Source organism: Schistocerca cancellata, chromosome 3, assembly GCF_023864275.1.
Source record: "Schistocerca cancellata isolate TAMUIC-IGC-003103 chromosome 3, iqSchCanc2.1, whole genome shotgun sequence".
NCBI lineage: Eukaryota > Metazoa > Arthropoda > Insecta > Orthoptera > Acrididae > Schistocerca > Schistocerca cancellata.
In genome coordinates, this window is record NC_064628.1 from 459451596 (window position 1) to 459470813 (window position 19218).

General features: G+C 43.6%; 1 protein-coding gene across 1 annotated transcript in view; it reads left to right on the forward strand.

Annotated features, from left to right (window-relative positions):
* Nucleotides 1–1102: 1102 nt before the first annotated feature.
* Nucleotides 1103–19218, forward strand: part of LOC126175236 (chitobiosyldiphosphodolichol beta-mannosyltransferase) — an 89771-nt gene continuing 71655 nt past the window's right edge. The window contains exon 1 of the mRNA XM_049921870.1: nucleotides 1103–1451. Within this exon, the coding sequence (XP_049777827.1) occupies nucleotides 1250–1451 (202 nt within the window). The 5' untranslated portion in view covers nucleotides 1103–1249. The remainder of the gene's footprint in view (nucleotides 1452–19218) is intronic.

Below are 19218 nucleotides of genomic sequence, written 5' to 3' on the forward strand. Positions count from 1 at the left end.
TTGTCAATAGCAGACGAGAAGACCTTATGAAGAAAGACCCAGTTTACCTGTATAGTAATATTAGGTTTTGTCCGCTACATTTCGAAGAAAACCAGTTCATGAACGCAGACAATAACAAACTCGTGTGGAATGCAGTACCCAGACTGTTTGACATCCTAAATAAGCCACCTCAACTGACGATGAAGAGGAAACTGCCACAAAGATTCGACAGTCAATCTAAAGCTGTAAAACAGTCGTATGACACAGAAGCAGCCAGTTCAGCTCTCCGTGTATCAGTGCCAGATTCGTGCGAATCGTCACCACAGACATGCTTTGACGATAAAGTGGTTAGATTAAGTGCAGCTGTTCATGTCTTACAAAAGCGTGTGAAGTGTCAGAATGTGCAGATCGAGCGAAAGTATTACGGGACAAGGAAAGTGCCTACAGACATTGTTTGAAAATTATTCAAATATTTGGTTTTTCGTGAAATGTAATGTGATCAGCTCATTATAATGTTTTAAGCATATTTCTGCCACTATTTGGCAGTTGCTTTACCTACTTTGAATAATATAAAGATTAAGGTCGTACTTGTGGCAACAGGCAACAATGACACACACAGTAGGCCTACAGAACGATAAACGAGCTGTCGATCGCTTTTGCATGTAGAGGTACATGTCTGTGCTTCTTACATGTGAATCTGTGTGTTTATATTCTTTTGATATCAACGTGGTAAGCTGCAATTCTGTCCAATGTCACAAGTGTTTCTTCACGAATGTGTTGTAGCTTGCCACTCTATTCATGGTTTTTGTCCATACTTGCGCTTATTTTAGAATCATTAATAGAAACATATATGACTTCCGATACTAAACAAACTCTTGGAGGCAAGAAAATAACTCGAATAATTCGGAAATTACGTAGGAAATGAATGTAAACAAACATTATGCTTACAACGCGTCTGATGTTCGCCTTACCTGCCACTTGGAGCGCTAGTGTCGCTCCATCTGTCAAACGGCAACAACTTTTACAGCAGTGAGTGTCGCGACTGTTATGTTAGACTGTGGCTGTTACTGTATCTACGAGTAGTGGCGCCACTTTAGCTGTGCGCATGACTATCGTAGCTTCGTTCGAAGTTCTCTGGTGGCATAAAAGTTTACGTTGACAGGACGCTGATGTGCTCGTGGACTGTTGTGACGCGTGTTGATAGACAGAACTCTAGCAGAAAAGAACGATTTATTTTTGTTGTGGGGCATGTTGTAGCAGAAGTTATAAAATGGCGCGGAAAAATGTCGCGGTTGTAGTTTTGGGCGATATTGGAAGAAGCCCAAGGATGCAGTATCATGCGCTGTCGTTTGCCAAAGAAGGATTTGAAGTTGATCTTATTGGTTATGATGGTTCAGAACCGATCAAGGAGTTGCTAGAGAATTCACATGTTAATTTTCACTACATGAGACCTTGCCCGGAGTTCCTCAGGCGTACGTATATAGTGCATTTCATTGGCTGCATGTGGTGTCTTCCAGCTGTTAATGTCTTTTTCTATGTACAAAGCTTATATTGATTCGTTGAATTTAAAGTACTTTAAAGGAAGATCGTTCTAAGAACCCCCCTCCACCAAGCGAACGTATTTAAGTGATCAATCTATCGAATTAACCAGAAAACTCTTTTACATTGTAAGCTACAGGCCAATGAAGACGTCGCCTTCTCTACGTATTTTTCGCAACGTTGCTGCACTTTGGATTAGACTTATACTGCACTTTAGATTAGATTTACTTTTCGTTCCAGTAGATCCATAATGAGAAGATCCTGCAGGGTGCAGAACATGTCAGAAAAACAATCATACATAAATAAATCCGTTGAGATTCATCATAAACTGACCTTTAATAATACTTAAATTTTTCATATCTGCCGGCAAGTTATTGAAAATGTGTGCTCCTAAACAGTGCACTCTCTGTGGTCCGAAGTAAGCGACATTAGATTTTTGTGGAACTTGGTCTTATTTCCCGTATTGATTCCATGGGGTGAGCTGTTTGGTTGAGTAAAGGATATATTTTTAATGGCAAATTTCACCATGGAAAAATTATATTGGTAATCAGCAGTTAGTGTCTCTAGTACCCTAAACAAGCTTCTGCAGGCTGGTCTTGAGTGTACACCACAAGTAATTCGTACTACATGCTTTTGGACCCAAGGAACTGTAGCATGGCTTGATCAATTATCGTAAAAAATAAACCTGTGTAACATTATGGAATGAAAGTTAGCGCAGTATGCTGGTTCTTTTATACCTCATATGTATGTAAGAATTCATGTTGCAAATAGAAATTTGAGTAACTTGTGGACCTCACCTTGCTTTATTCATTATGGCGCGGACATAAACATTATAAGTCACTACTGGTCAATTTTTTACGACAATCAGATTTTCTGCGTTTGCATTTGTTGGCCACACCAACTCACAACCAAATTGTCATCTTCCAACCTAACGTAGACCTCGGGCTGTGCTACAGATCAGGCTGTCACCATAACCAAGATTCCTGGGGGAGAGGGGGGGTGGTCCAATACGTCACTTTAGCCTGGATTTGTTTAGGCACTTCAGAAATTCGTTGACATGCTCCTGCAAGTTGAACTTATTATCAAGCTTTAATCCCAAGACTTGTTAACATTGTCTAATTCTATCTGTTTGTTGTTATATTTTAGGCAAATGGTCTACAGGTGGGATGCCTATAGTGTGTTTTTTTATAAGTTTAGTGATAAAAAATTAGCCAGTAACCATTTATTAATGTCCATGAAAATTTTATTAACCGATCTTTCAAATGTTGTACTTGATTTGGTATTTATTGCAATGTTTGTGTCATCTGGAAACAAAATAATCTTGGCATCTGCAGATGTTACTGGTGAAAGGTCATTGATGTACATAAGAGAAAGTAAGGACCGTAAGATGGAACCTTGTGGGATGCCACATGTAATTAGTCCCCAGTTGGATGAACTGGATAGCATAATACTCGTCTCTTTCCTGTTAACACACTTTATTTCCTTTCAAGGATATAGTATTTGAATCATTTTGCAGCACTTCCTATTGTGCTGTAATATTGTAATTTACTTAAAAGGATTGTATGGTCTACGCAGTCCATTTACAGATCACAAAATATGTCGGTAGCCTGTAATTTTTTGTCGAATGAATTAAGTACATTCTTGCAGTATGTAGGTATTCTACTCCATATCTGAACTTCTTAGAAATCCAAACAGTGACTTTGACAATGCCTTATGTTGTTTATTGTCATATGGGTAAGATGCCTGATTGTGTTAAGTTTTCTAAAAATTTTGGAAATGCTGGCAAAAGTGAGATTTAGAGATTTATGGAAATTTGATGGTATTTCTTTGTTTCCTTTCTTAAACAAAAGTTTACCTTCAGCTTATTTCAGCCACTAGGAAATGTTCCATTGATAAATAACTTAAATATGTTACTAACCTCGGAAGTACACTCTCTAATTAACTTCATTGATATTTTATCATAACTAACTGAGTATTTTGATTTTATGATGCACATTAGTTCTATTGGTGTAGTGTGTGTCGTATTCGTATTATTGAAGTTGTTTTTAAACTCTTCTGTGAAATATTTTGTGGCTGCGTCTACTGAATCTTGCACACGTTACCATTTTATCATTTACTTTAAAATGCTATTTGCTCTTCTTCATGTCCGGTTCTAACATTCTCCTCCTTCAGTATATTCCATATTGTCTTTATTTTGTTATCTGATATGATCATTTTCTCATAATGCATTTGCTTTGATGTCTTTATTACTGTCGAGAGTTTTACAATGAGCTATAGAATCAACATCAGATCTGATTCAGATTAACAGATACAGTTTCCTTTTTGTTTTACATAATACCTTTATTCCTTGAGTAATTCATGATTCTTTGTAGACTTTGGTCTAATGTGGGTTAGTTTTAGGGGAAAACAATATTAAAGCAAGTGAGGACTTAATTAATAACAATCTCGTGTTTTTTACTCATGCCGTGAACACTGCATACGTCACTCTAGTTCATGTCTTTGAGGAGTGTCTTAAAAAAATCGACTTTGGGTGACAAGTACATCGTAGTTGATTCTGAAAATCTTTAAGTGATACTGCTGTACTATCCACTTTCAAAATTTTTGTTATGCTTACAAGGAAATTCTTATCAGTAAAGGGAAACACTGTCGAGTTGCTGCCACTGCATATCATAAACAGTGGATTCTTTCTTTTCTAAGCAATGTTGGTTCATAGTTATTTTATTTTTATGTTCTGAACACAACTGAAATCGCACCCACATCAGAGGTAGCCCTATGCTGCAAGTATCATAAACCCCAAGGTAATCATACATAATGCTTTTGTAGTCATTGATCAGACAGGAGAACAGGCACCTGTGGTTTATTGTGAAATCGAAAGTGCAGCGCAATTTTCATACACACATAAAATTTCCAGAGGGTAAGTTATATGAAGTGAAGCATATAATTTTGGAAGAAACTAAGGCTTTAACTCTGAATCTTTGAATTTCTTGTCTGTCACCCACAGACACTAAACCATGTAGGTCCTAGTAGTATTGTACAGCTGTATTATGAAAAGGATAGATTGTTACTTGCCAAATAAAGGAGATGTTGATTAACAGAGAGGCACAACAAAGAGACTGCTATACATTTGCACTTTTGCCCGGAAGGCCTTCTGAGGTACACACAAATTCACACAAGCACAACTTGCACACACATGACCACTGTGTGTGGCCACTGAGGCTGGACTGTGCACAGCAGCTGTGTTGGGAGAAGCAATATGTGAGTGGTGGGGGTAAGGAGGAGGCTGGTGTGAGGAGGGGGAGGGATAGCAGGTTAGGAGTGGGGGGGGGAGATTTAGTGCTGCTTATGGGCGGTGACATGTTGCCCTCCTTCCCCCACCCCCTTCCACCCTCTTTCCTGTTGTCAAGCCTCTCGACTACATCTAGAAGCCATATCTTGTCTCTCACCCCATCCCAGCATTGTTCCACAAGCAGTACTACACCTTCCTCCACCCTTCTGCTATCAATGCCCCCCCCCCCCCCCCAACTGCCTTCTCCTTAACTCCATCACCCACAGTTTGCTTTAACCATCAAGTGCAGTTTCTGTGTGCTGTCCGGTCTCAGTGGGCAGACACAATGATCATGTGTATGCGCAGATTGTGCTTGGGTAGCTGTGTGTGAGTTTTCTGTGTTCAGAGTAGGTCTTTTGGCTGAAAGCTCAAATGTATAGCAGTCTTTCTGGTGTTCAAAGAAGGCCTTTTGGCTGAAAGCTCAAATGTATATCAGTCTTTCTGTTGTGCCTATTTGTGACTGGACTTGTATTTGGGAGGACGATGGTTCAAACCCCCATCTTTCCATCCTGATTTGTTTTCTGTGATTTCTGTAAATCGCTTCAGGCAAATGCTGGGATGGTTCCTTTGAAAGGGTACAGCTGACTTCCTTCCCTAATCTGATGGGACCAATGACCTTGCTGTTTGGTCCTCTTTCCCAGATCAATGAACCAGCCTATCTGTGATTCAACGTGTCTTCTATATGGTGAGCAGCAATTTATAATATTCGTTGTACTGTCATGCCATACTGGATTTTCCATGGTCTAAAAGTATTTTATGTGTAGGTACTGATACAAAGAACAAGAAAAAGTCTGTTCTTCACCTAAATATTAATAACTTGCAAACAGTATACAATAAAAAGTGACATTCCAAAAGATACAATTGGAAAAAAATACTAAGCATTATTAGAGCAAGTTGGTGCAGTTGTTAGCACACTGGACTCACATTTGGTAGGATGACGGCTCAAACCGGCATCTAGCCATCTTGATTTAGGTTTTCTGTGATTTCCCTAAATCACTTCAGACAAATGTCGGGATGGTTCCTTTGAAAGGGCATGGTCGATTTCCTTCCCTAAACTGAGCTTGTGCTCTGTCTCTAATGACCTTGTTGTCGATGGGACATTAAACACCAGTATCCTCCACCTCCTCTTCAGTTGAGTGTTTGTACAATAACAGTTTTAAAGCATTTGTTCTTACAGACCATTCTGTTCCAAGTTCTACTTTTCACATTCCAGTAGCTGTTTGGAAAACATGTAATGTTGATCGTGAATAGGCCTAGGTTTGTATGGCACATTGTTAACCCTTGTTTTATAATACATATAACTGAAGTAATATAGGCAGGATTAATTCAGCTTTCAGTAGGAAGCAGGCAACAACTCTTTAATATATCGGCAGAATCAGCAGAATTTCTGTTAATTTTACCGTTTCAGTTTTAAATTTAGTAATGCAAATATTTCATAATTGTTTAATAGATTTGGTTTATTAATACAGTTTCTAACAGGTGCTTCACTTTGTGGAAATGTTGAACCTTTTAATACCTTCTGGCTACTTTGACCCAGACAACATCAAAATGGTGGACATGAGCCACTCGCTGAAATACAATATGTGTAACATATGCACCAGTACAAGGCCTATAGTTTTCTGCAGTTTGTTAACAGCATGATACGACACCGATAGACAGTGACGTCATTAACATATGTGAGATAAGAGGATAAAGAACAATCAGTGGCTGACATCAAAAATTATTTGAAAACATTGGTAAAATAAAATTTGATAAACTAATGGGACTTCCCAGTTTTAGACCAGGAGTGTTCTTTTGATTAATGCCTCTAAACTAATTAAAAACTTGAACAGTGGAAAATCCAGGATGGAATGTAACAATATTATGAGAAAGAACGCTGCTACTAACGATATAGCAGAGATGCTGAGTGCATATATGCACAACTGGATCAAAGGTGATGACATGCTATCCACATTCCTCCAGAACCTCAACAACTTCTCCCTTATTTGCTTCACCTGGTCCTACTCAACCCAAAAAGTCACCTTCTTAGATGTTGACCTCCACCTCAAAAAAACATTTGCAGTGTTTTGTTCTATTACTGTTAGTGGATAGAAACCTAATGTTTGGTGCTGGTATGTTCACTGGACCTGAAAAAAAAGATTGTAATTACATACTCATTTACATTGCCAACTCTCAGTCAACCTGTCACTTTTAACCTGCCCCAACCACCTGGCAACATTACAGATTAGTCTGTCACCACAAACTTTGTTTACGAGAATGATATTTTGTCATAACACATCGATTGGCTTCACCTACTCACAACTGAACTATCACCTGCCAGTCAAAACTAGAGCTCTGGTCTACACTACAGTTCACTCTGTCAAAATGGCTCTGAGCACTATGCGACTTAACTTCAGAAGTCATCAGTCGATCAATCTGTCACCACGCCCTCATAAAAATATGGAGGTGCAATGAACAACACAATAGAACATTGTTCCTTTCATTGGATTGCCATCTCAACTAGACTTAGATAGTGCTAGTAAAAAAAGCAGTGTAAACCATCATCCAAAAGAACTAAACATGTGAGTGATGTCTACAACTAAAATTTTCAGACAGATACCATCCACATAACATATGATGTCACTCTTCAAAGTAAATACCGATGGCTCATGTTGTTCACTTGACCCAGTTTTCTTATGGCATCACATTTGTGGGCGTCGTCATCTGATAACCAGACTGTCACTTTTCAACAAAACAAGGCCTGGAGCTATGCTACAGATCAGTACATCATCACAGTTGAGATCTTGTAGTACAGTCCATTGGGTTTATCAACTCCTAACATGCCTGCCACCTTAAAAACTAAGCTAGACACTGGGCTATTCTACAGATGAGAATGTCTCCACAGCCTACATTCCAGAGCAAAATAAATTTGTGATCTTTCTGTTCCTGCTCTTTTTACGGATGTGTGACATAACATGCCACATCAATTACAGTGGGTAAAGGGCAGCATCTGATATTGCTAGGTTCCACCTATTTCCACTTTGTTAGTGAAACTTATACTTTTTCCACCTCTATGGAAGTCTTAACTGTGGAATATCCAGGATGGAATAATGACAGTATTATAAAAAAGATAAATATCTACTTGCCATGCAGTGGAAGTGATGAATTGCAGATAGGCACAACAAAAAGAATGCTAAACTGGCCAAAAAGCCTTCTGGGAGATTCCATGGTGACTCATGTTACGTTTTGAAATCAGTGGTTAATTATGTTGACTTTTGTTGTTGTTGTTGTTGTTGTTGTTGTGGTCTTCAGTCCTGAGACTGGTTTGATGCAGCTCTCCATGCTACTCTATCCTGTGCAAGCTTCTTCATCTCCCAGTACCTACTGCAACCTACATCCTTCTGAATCTGCTTAGTGTATTCATCTCTTGGTCTCCCCCTACGATTTTTACCCTCCACGCTGCCCTCCAATACTAAATTGGTGATCCCTTGATGCCTCAGAACATGTCCTACCAATCGATCCCTTCTTCTGGTCAAGTTATGCCACAAACTTCTCTTCTCCCCAATCCTATTCAATACTTCCTCATTAGTTATGTGATCTACCCATCTAATCTTCAGCATTCTTCTGTAGCACCACATTTCGAAAGCTTCTATTCTCTTCTTGTCCAAACTATTTACCGTCCATGTTTTACTTCCATACATGGCTACACTCGATACAAATACTTTCAGAAATGACTTCCTGACACTTAAATCTATACTCGATGTTAGCAAATTTCTCTTCTTCAGAAACGCTTTCCTTGCCATTGCCAGTCTACATTTTATATCCTCTCTACTTCGACCATTGTCAGTTATTTTGCTCCTCAAATAGCAAAACTCCTTTACTACTTTAAGTGTCTCATTTCCTAATCTAATACCCTCAACATCACCTGACTTAATTCGACTACATTCCATTATCCTCGTTTTGCTTTTGTTGATATTCATCTTATACCCTCCCTTCAAGACACCGTCCATTCCGTTCAACTGCTCTTCCAAGTCCTTTGCTGTCTCTGACAGAATTACAATGTCATCGGCGAACCTCAAAGTTTTTATTTCTTTTCCTTGGATTGTAATACCTACTCCAAATTTTTCTTTTGTTTCCTTTACTGCTTGCTCAATATACAGATTGAATAACATCGGCGATAGGCTACAACCCTGTCTCACTCCCTTCCCAACCATTGCTTCCCTTTCCTGCCCCTCGATTCTTATAACTGCCATCTGGTTTCTGTACAAATTGTAAATAGCCTTTCGCTCCCTGTATTTTACCCCTGCCACCTTTAGAATTTGAAAGAGAGTATTCCAGTCAACATTGTCAAAAGCTTTCTCTAAGTCTACAAATGCTAGAAACGTAGGTTTGCCTTTCCTTAATCTTTCTTCTAAGATAAGTCGTAAGGTCAGTATTGCCTCACGTGTTACAGTATTTCTACGGAATCCAAACTGATCTTCCCCGAGGTCGGCTTCTACTAGTTTTTCCATTCGTCTGTAAAGAATTCGTGTTAGTATTTTGCAGCTGTGGCTTATTAAACTGATTGTTCGGTAATTTTTGCATCTGTCAACACCTGCTTTCTTTGGGATTGGAATTATTATATTCTTCTTGAAGTCTGAGGGTATTTCGCCTGTTTCATACATCTTGCTCACCAGATGGTAGAGTTTTGTCAGGACTGGCTCTCCCAAGGCCATCAGTAGTTCCAATGGAATGTTGTCTACTCCGGGGGCCTTGTTTCGACTCAGGTCTTTCAGTGCTCTGTCAAACTCTTCACGCAGTATTGTATCTCCCATTTCATCTTCATCTACATCCTCTTTCATTTCCATAATATTGTCCTCAAGTACATCGCCCTTGTATAGACCCTCTATATACTCCTTCCACCTTTCTGCTTTCCCTTCTTTGCTTAGAACTGGGTTTCCATCTGAGCTCTTGATGTTCATACAAGTGGTTCTCTTATCTCCAAAGGTCTCTTTAATTTTCCTGTAGGCAGTATCTATCTTACCCCTAGTGAGATAAGCCTCTACATCCTTACATTTGTCCTCTAGCCATCCCTGCTTAGCCATTTTGCACTTCCTGTCGATCTCATTTTTGAGACGTTTGTATTCCTTTTTGCCTGCTTCATTTACTGCATTTTTATATTTTCTCCTTTCATCAATTAAATTCAATATTTCTTCTGTTACCCAAGGATTTCTACTAGCCCTCGTCTTTTTACCTACTTGATCCTCTGCTGCCTTCACTACTTCATCCCTCAAAGCTACCCATTCTTCTTCTACTGTATTTCTTTCCCCCATTCCTGTCAATTGTTCCCTTATGCTCTCCCTGAAACTCTGTACAACCTCTGGTTCTTTCAGTTTATCCAGGTCCCATCTCCTTAAATTCCCACCTTTTTGCAGTTTCTTCAGTTTTAATCTGCAGGTCATAACCAATAGATTGTGGTCAGAGCCCACATCTGCCCCTGGAAATGTCTTAAAATTTAAAACCTGGTTCCTAAATCTCTGTCTTACCATTACATAATCTATCTGATACCTTTTAGTATCTCCAGGGTTCTTCCATGTATACAACCTTCTATCATGATTCTTAAACCAAGTGTTAGCTATGATTAAGTTGTGCTCTGTGCAAAATTCTACCAGGCGGCTTCCTCTTTCATTTCTTAGCCCCAATCCATATTCACCTACTATGTTTCCTTCGCTCCCTTTCCCTACACTCGAATTCCAGTCACCCATGACTATTAAATTTTCATCTCCCTTCACTATCTGAATAATTTCTTTTATTTTATCATACATTTCTTCAATTTCTTCGTCATCTGCAGAGCTAGTTGGCATATAGACTTGTACTACTGTAGTAGGTGTGGGCTTCGTATCTATCTTGGCCACAATAATGCGTTCACTATGCTGTTTGTAGTAGCTTACCCGCATTCCTATTTTCCTATTCATTGTTAAATCTACTCCTGCATTACCCCTATTTGACTTTGTGTTTATAACCCTGTAGTCACCCGACCAGAAGTCTTGTTCCTCCTGCCACCGAACTTCACCAATTCCCACTATATCTAACTTTAACCTATCCATTTCCCTTTTTAAATTTTCTAACCTACCTGCGCGATTAAGGGATCTGACATTCCACGCTCCGATCCGTAGAATGCCAGTTTTCTTTCTCCTGATAACGACATCCTCTTGAGTAGTCCCCGCCCGGAGATCCAAATGGGGGACTATTTTACCTCCGGAATATTTTACTCAAGAGGACGCCATCATCATTTAACCATACAGTAAGACTTTTTTTTATCAATATATAAACATATATTTTCTTTTGTAAATCATCATCATCATCATGCATTGTGTTATTCAGGCAAAGATCTTGAATTAATAGTTAAGCAGTGAAGAGCATTGAAATTAAAGAACAAGAAAGTAATTTATATTGTGACTTATGTTACAAATTTGGGACATTCTATTGCTAATGTACAATTTAGGTCAAAAGTGTCTTCAAACTATTAGGAGTATGGATCTGGTTTTTATCACAGAAAATGCAGCACAGTTACAGATTTCTAAAAATATTTATAACATGTAAAATATTGTAATATATTGAAAAAAAAGTGTGTGACTCAATGTAAATAAAAATATGACATTATTTACCAAATAAGATAAACTCAACATTAACATTTCACTTTTTAAACACTATGAAAAATTATAAGAGCATGACATCTGTGCAAATAAACTGTTAATTCAATTAAAAGTCAGAGAATTGAGAATATCCTTTTGCATTGACAACATCAGGGGGATTAATTTTCTTTATAATTTTGTCCTTTGTGTACAGTATTTCATCACATTTTGCAGGCCATTTCCAGTAGTGACCAGCATGCTCCATTGTGCTGATTAGATAAGACTTTCCAAAAATTGCATGTATCTCTCCAGCATAGAATTTACTACCATACTCTGCTTTGTACCAGTTTCCAATTTTTACACTTTCTGTAGTCTCTTCAGTATGATGATTGGCAGCAGGGAAATTCTTTGGAGACAGCATATATTTTTGTAGTACCCCTTTCCCATAGTGAAAACAGCGAATGCTTTTTATGATTGGTACTGATGGTATTAAAGAAAATATTTGAGCCAGATTGAGTTTCACATTGATTCCTTCAATTTCATCTGTAGACACATAAAAAAACCTGCATAGTTGTGGTACTTGCAGGTGCCTCAGCAAAAGTTGATGCATCACCTACTATGAATTTTTGTCTTTTTACTGCATTCCACACTTGCCATTTCACAACTGCACCAATGCCATCTACAGCTCCTTTACTGTGGGGATGTAGCAAAAAAAGTTGCAATAGATTCCTACATTATGGCACTTTGAAGTTGAGGTACAGCAGCAGTAATATATTTATTTTTGAATTGTGAGGCAGATCCATGTGACCTGATTGAAACTACCTTCACATTTTCAGGTATAGTTGACAGTACCTTGCTAATGGACACGATCACAGTATCCTTGGAATGGGTTAAACAACAACAATTGGGTGATGAGAACCTGAATGCCACAATGACACAGTGAAAATACTAACTTGTGCTTGTGCCGAGGGTGCACTTTGCACCTCATATTGATAAACACAATTGTAATTTTCAGCAAAGTCAATATGCAGCAATACAAACTGCTCAGTATCTTGGCTTGGAACCATTTCATTTTGCTGACAATAAGATGTGGACTGAGCTCTCTCTGTGTAGCAATGAAGAAGAAACTTAGGAATTATGGAAATTACATATTTCACTGTACACTGTGTGATCAGAAGTATCTGGACACCCACAAAAACATACGTTTTTCATATTAGGTGCATTGTGCTGCCACCTACTGTCAGATACTCCATATCAGTGACTTCAGTAGCCATTAGACACCGTGAGAGAGCAGAATTTGGGTGTTGTGCGAAAGTCACGGACTTCGAACGTGATCAGGTGATTGGGTGTCACTTGTGTCAAATGTCTGTACACGAGATTTCCAGACTCCTAAATATCCCTAGGTCCACTGTTTCCAATGTGATAGTGAAGTGGAAACTTGAAGGGGCATGTACAGCACAAAAGCGTACATGTCGACCTCGTCTGTTGAGCCCCCTGCGGGTTCAGGGGTAAGAATAGGCCCGCGGTATTCCTACCTGTCGTAAGAGGCGACTAAAAGGAGTCTCAAATGTTTCGGCCTTATGTGATAGTCCCCTCTCAGGTTTGACCTCCATCTTTCTAAATTCTTCCGAAGAGCGAGCCAATTGGGGAAGGGCGCCTTACATGGTGCACTGTATCCATCGTGCATTGAGACCTTTAGCCGGCTTTTTCGTCATTGCAATGGTGTCCCGCTCGTTTTCCATCTCTTGGGCGAGGATACGTCCCTGTGTGCGATTACCATGCTGCACTCTGCAGTGTTGCTTTTAACTGCGACGACAACCTTGGACATTTTTGCACCTAAGATCCAGCACGGTAGCCAGTCCGTTGTGGTGGGGCCGGCATGTACCCTGTTGGTTGTAGCCCCCTGACAACACAGGGATCGCTCTGCTGATGCCTGCACCGTTTACTCCCCATGTATTCCAAGGAGTAGATGCCCATCTCCCTGGGGCATCGGGACTCCCGGCAATGGCCATCCTGCCAGATGGCCCTTGCTGTGGCTGGGTGGTGCCCATGGGGAGGGCCCTTGGTCGGAGTAGGTGGCATCAGGGTGGATCACACGCAATGAAGCGTGATACATCATCTCTCGCTGGCGGCCAGCCACCAGCAGTCTCTAAACGTTCGAGGGCTCATTTTAAAGCTAATGTTTATGACCCCAAATCGTTCCCATCCCTGGCCACACCATGGGAGGAACGAAAGGCAATGAATGACAGTGATGTGTATTCGCCCAGGTATCTTGTCTGTAACAGAGCTGATGGTGACTCGTTTCTATCCGTGAAGCCTCAGTTCTTTGTAGGGCATTTAGAGGACAAGTTTGGGGAGGTGGAGGGCTTGTCCAAAATGCGCTCTGGGTCAGTTTTGATAAAAACGGCATCCTCTGCCCAGTCAAGGAGGTTACTTGCTTGTGACAAGTTGGGGGATGTTAATGTTACCATCACCCCCCATAAGAGTTTAAATATGGTCCAGGGTATTATTTTCCATCGGGACCTACTTTTGCAGTCTGATGACGAGCTGCGCGCCAATTTAGAGCGCCGAGGTGTACATTTCGTCCGGCGCGTTCATCGGGGTCCGAGGGACAATCAGGTAGCTACCGGTGCCTTCATCTTGGCCTTCGAAGCTTATACATTACCAGAGAAGGTCAAGGTGATGGTCTACCGATGTGACGTCAAACCCTATATCCCTCCCCCGATGTGGTGCTTTAAGTGCTGGAAGTTCGGTCACATGTCCTCTCGCTGTACTTCTAGCCTCACATGTCAAGATTGTGGACGCCCATCTCGTCCCGATACTCCATGTGCTCCGCCTCCCGTCTGTGTCAACTGTGGAGAGCCTCATTCCCCTTGCTCGCCGGACTGCAGTATCTTACAGAAAGAACGCAGAATCATGGAATATAAGACCCTGGACAGACTGACCTACACTGAGGCTAAGCGGAAATTTGAACGGCTACATCCCGTGCGCATGATGTCATCTTATGCCTCCACTGTCACTCCTGCTCCAGCTCCTTCAGCTGCAAGACATACAGTCAGCTCTCAGAGTCAGAGGACCTCATCTGCCCCCTTGACGATGGGGGCCCCTTCTCTCGCTGTTGCTCCCATACCATCTACCTGGGGAGCAGCACCCACTAAACCACTGGGGACACCAGTCGTCACTTCTAAGCCGGAGAAACGCAAGTCTTCTTCGGCTTCTCTCGTTCGGAAGGGATCCCTTGGGTCACTCCCTTCCCAGGTTCCTACCAGCGGCACAGCAGACACCAACCAGTGGCTGAAGAAGCCACAGGTCGCTGGTCGACGGGCTTCGCGATTCTCTTCGGTTCCGGAGACTGACTCCAATAAGCCCTCTCAACAACGGCAACCAAAGGAACAGCGAGAGAAAACGACTTTGAAGACCCGTAAGACCAAGACACCTGCGGTGGCACCTACTCCACCGCTACCTAAAAGCTCTGCGTCTGACGATGAGGTGGAGATTCTTGCGTCCGCTGAGGACCTCGATCTCGCCGGTCCCTCAGACGCAATGGATAGCACTTGCACGGGTGCTCCATCGGAGGCAGGAGGCAGTAGGTGACCCAGCGGCGTAATCTGCCTTCCCAGTCCCGTCACGCCTTTCTCCGCCATGGACAATACCATCCTCCAGTGGAACTGCAGCAGATTTTTCCACCATCTAGCTGAGCTCCGCCAACTTATCAGCCTTCACCCTTTCTTCTGCATTGCTCTTCAGGAAACTTGGTTTCCAGCAATGCGAACCCCCGACCTCCGTGGCTATCGGGGTTATTATAAGAACCGGGCAGCATATGAAAGGGTGTCTGGTGGCGTCTGCCTCTATGTCCTTCACACTCTGCACAGCGAGTCTGTCCCTCTCCAAACACCTTTAGAGGCTGTCGCTGTTCGGGTGTGGACGCCACAGGCTGTTACCGTCTGCAGTCTTTACCTTCCACCGGATGGTGATGTCTCGCAGCATGTCCTGGCTGCGCTGATGGCCCAATTTCCGCCACCCTTCTTGCTATTGGGCGACTTCAACACCCATAACCCTCTGTGGGGTGGGTCAGTGGCAACAGGTCGAGGCGCCACCGTTGAGCATTTATTGTCGCAGCTCGATCTCTCAATTTTAAATGATGGTGCCTTCACACACTTCAGTGTGGTGCATGGCACGTACTCCGCCATTGACCTTTCAATCTGTAGCTCTAGCCTCTTACCGTCTGTCCAATGGAGTGTGCATGATGACCGGTGTGGTAGTGACCACTTTCCGATCTTTCTGTCGCTACCAGAGCGTCACTCTTCTGGGCGCCCTAGCAGATGGGCTATGAATAAGGCTGACTGGGACTTGTTCTCCTCCACTGCCGCTATTGAGCCTCTCTCTAATGATGACATTGATGCGGTGGTACAATCGGTCACCACCAGCATCGTTACTGCCGCCGAATCTGCCATTCCCCGTTCCTCTGGGTCCCCTCGGCGGCGGACTGTGCCTTGGTGGTCGCCTGAGATCGCTGCAGCGATTAAAGATTGCCAGCGCGCGCTACAGCGTCACAAGCGACATCCCTGAATTGAACACCTCATCACCTTCAAACGGCTGTGTGCGCGGGCCTGCCGCCTTATCCGCCAAAGCAAGCAGGAGTGCTGGGAGCGGTATGTGTCCACCATTGGCCTCCATGTCACTCCATCGCAGGTCTGGGCCAAGATCCAACACGTCTACGGCTATCGGACCCCTGTCAGCATCCCTGCGCTCTCACTGAATGGAGCAGTTTGTACTGACTCCGACGTCATTGCAAACCGCTTAGTAGGGCATTTTGCTATGAGTTCCGCTTCTGTGAATTACCCCCAGGCCTTCCGCTCCATTCAAGAGCGGATGGAACGTCGGAGCCTTTCGTTTCGCACCCACCACCCAGAATCTTACAATGCTCCATTCAGTGAGTGGAAATTTCGCAGTGCCCTAGCCGCTGGCCCTGATACCGCTCCTGGGCCTGATGGCATCCACTGTCAGATGCTGAAACACCTTTCAGTGGACTGCCAGCGACGATTCCTCAACCTTTATGACCGTCTTAGGGTCGAGGGGGAGTTTCCGTCGCAATGGCGGGAAAGCTTTGTCATCCCCGTTTTGAAACCTGGAAAGAACCCTTTGGAGGTGGACAGCTACCGTCCCATTAGCCTCACCAACGTTCTTTGCAAGTTGCTTGAACGGATGGTGAGCCGGCGCTTGAATTGGGTACTGGAGTCTCGGGGCCTTCTGGCTCCGTCTCAGGGTGGGTTCCGTAAAGGCCGCTCCGCCACCGACAATCTGGTGAGCCTGGAGTTGGCCATCCGTACTGCCTTTGCCCGCCGTCAGCACCTGGTCGCTGTCTTTTTCGACATGCGGAAGGTGTACGATATGACATGGCGTCATCACATCCTTTCTACGCTTCATGGATGGGGTCTTCGGGGTCCTCTGCCGATTTTTATCCACAATTTTCTGTCGTATCGTATCTTCCACGTGCAATTCGCGGCCTCATATAGTCCAGGAGACCGGTGTGCCACAGGGTTCTGTTTTAAGTGTCTGCCTGTTTTTAATAGCCATTAACGGGCTCGATGCGGCCGTGGGAAATTCTGTCTCCGCTTCCCTGTATGCCGACGACTTCTGCCTTTGCTACAGCTCTACTGGCATTGCAGCTGTTGAACGTCAGCTACAGGGCGCTATCCGCAAGGCGCAGTCTTGGGCTGGGTTCCAATTTTCGGCAGCCAAGACCTGCGTTATGCATTTCTGCCGGCGATGTACTGTCCACCCGGAGCCGCAGCTTTCTCTTAACGGCGAACTTCTTTCAGTGGTGGAATCACACAGGTTTTTGGGGGTGGTTTTCGATGCCCGGTTGACTTGGCTGCCTCATATCCGGCAGCTCAAACAGACGTGTTGGCGGCATCTCAATGCTCTGCGATGTTTGAGCCACACCCGCTGGGGCGCCGACCGATCTACCCTGTTCCGGCTCTACCAGGCGTTAATCCAGTCTCGTCTGGATTATGGGAGCCTGGCTTATGGCTCAGCTTCCCCATCTGCGTTGCGGGTGCTGGACCCAATCCTCCATAGCGGGATACGCCTTGCCACTGGTGCTTTCCGCACCAGCCCTGTGGACAGCATACTAGTGGAGGCAGGTGTCCCTCCACTGCGGTTACGACACCAACAGTTACTGGCTGCTTATGCTGCCCATGTTTTTAGCTTGCCCGGGCATCCAAATTACCGTGTCCTGTTCCCGCAGTCAGTCGTCCATCTGCCAGACCGTCGGCCCCGGTCGGGTTGTCCGATCGTCGTACGCGTCAAGGAGCTTCTCTCCAGGCTTGGGTTTTTCCCTGTTCCACCTCCTTTCCGGGCACCTCTGTGTACACCCCCATGGTGTATTCCTCACCCTTGCCTTCGGCTCGACTTGGCACAGGGCTCGAAGGACCCAGTCCCTCCAGAAGCCTTCCGCCGCCGCTTTTATTCCATCCTGGCCACGTATCAGGGCTCTGGAATTGTTTACACTGACGGTTCGATGGTTGCTGGTTGTGTCGGGTATGCGCTAACTCTAGGGGACCATTCCAAACAACGTTCCTTGCCGGATGGCTGCAGCGTTTACACTGCTGAGCTGGTTGCCATCTTTCGTGCCCTAGAGTATATCCGCTCCTGCTCAGGTGAGTCCTTCGTTATCTGTAGCGATTCCCTGAGCGGTTTACGAGCTCTCGACCAGTGTTTCCCTCGTTCTCGTCTGGTGATGGCTATCCATGAGTCCCTGTATACTCTTGCCCGTTGTGGCCGCTCTGTGGTCTTTGTGTGGATCCCCGGTCACGTCGGTATCCCGGGCAATGAACGTGTTGACCGCCTGGCCAAACAGGCCACCAGTGAACCCACTCTAGACATTGGCCTTCCAGAGACTGATTTGAGGGTGGTCTTATGCCACAAAGTTATCTCGCTCTGGGACACTGAATGGCGCGGTCTGACCACCCATAACAAACTTCGTGCCGTCAAGGAGATGACGACTGTGTGGCACTCCTCCTTGCGTCCTAAGCCGACTGCGCATTGGGCACACACAGATGACCCACGGCCACTTATTGCTCTGTGAGGACCCACCTCTATGTCGCTGCGGCTCCATTTTATCTGTGGTCCACATTTTCCTGGAGTGTCCACTTTTAGCTGTGCTCAGGCAGACGTTCGCACTGACTGACACGCTCCCTGCCCTTTTAACTGATGACCCTGGTATGGATGGCTTAGTTTTACGTTTTATTCGGGCAGGGGGTTTTTATCATTTAATCTGAGTGTTTCTGTTTATTAGTGTTGATTCTGGCTTTTGGTCTCCGATTTTAAACTGAGTTTTTAATGTGTTCTCGGTAGTTGGCTTTTCCTTTTTTTTCTCTATGGTCGGCCAACCACCGTCACACTCTGTGTGATTTTAATTTGTTTTGTCTGATCTCTGTCGGCATATTTCTTGTCCCGTGTCGTCTGACGTCTTTCCTGCTGTTCGTTTTTATTGTCTTTGGGTGGTTTTAATTTTTTGGAAAAAGGGACCGATGACCGTTGCAGTCTGGTCCCTTTAATCCCACAAACCAACCAACCTTGTCTGTTGACTGACAGAGACCACCGACAGTTGAAGTGGGGTGTAATGTGTAATAGGCAGACATCTATCCAGATCATCACACAGGAATTCCAAACTGCATCAGGATCCACTGCAAATATTATGACAGTTAGTCAGGAGGTGAGAAAACTGGGATTTCATGGTTGAGTGGCTGCTCATAAACCACATATCATGCCGGTAAA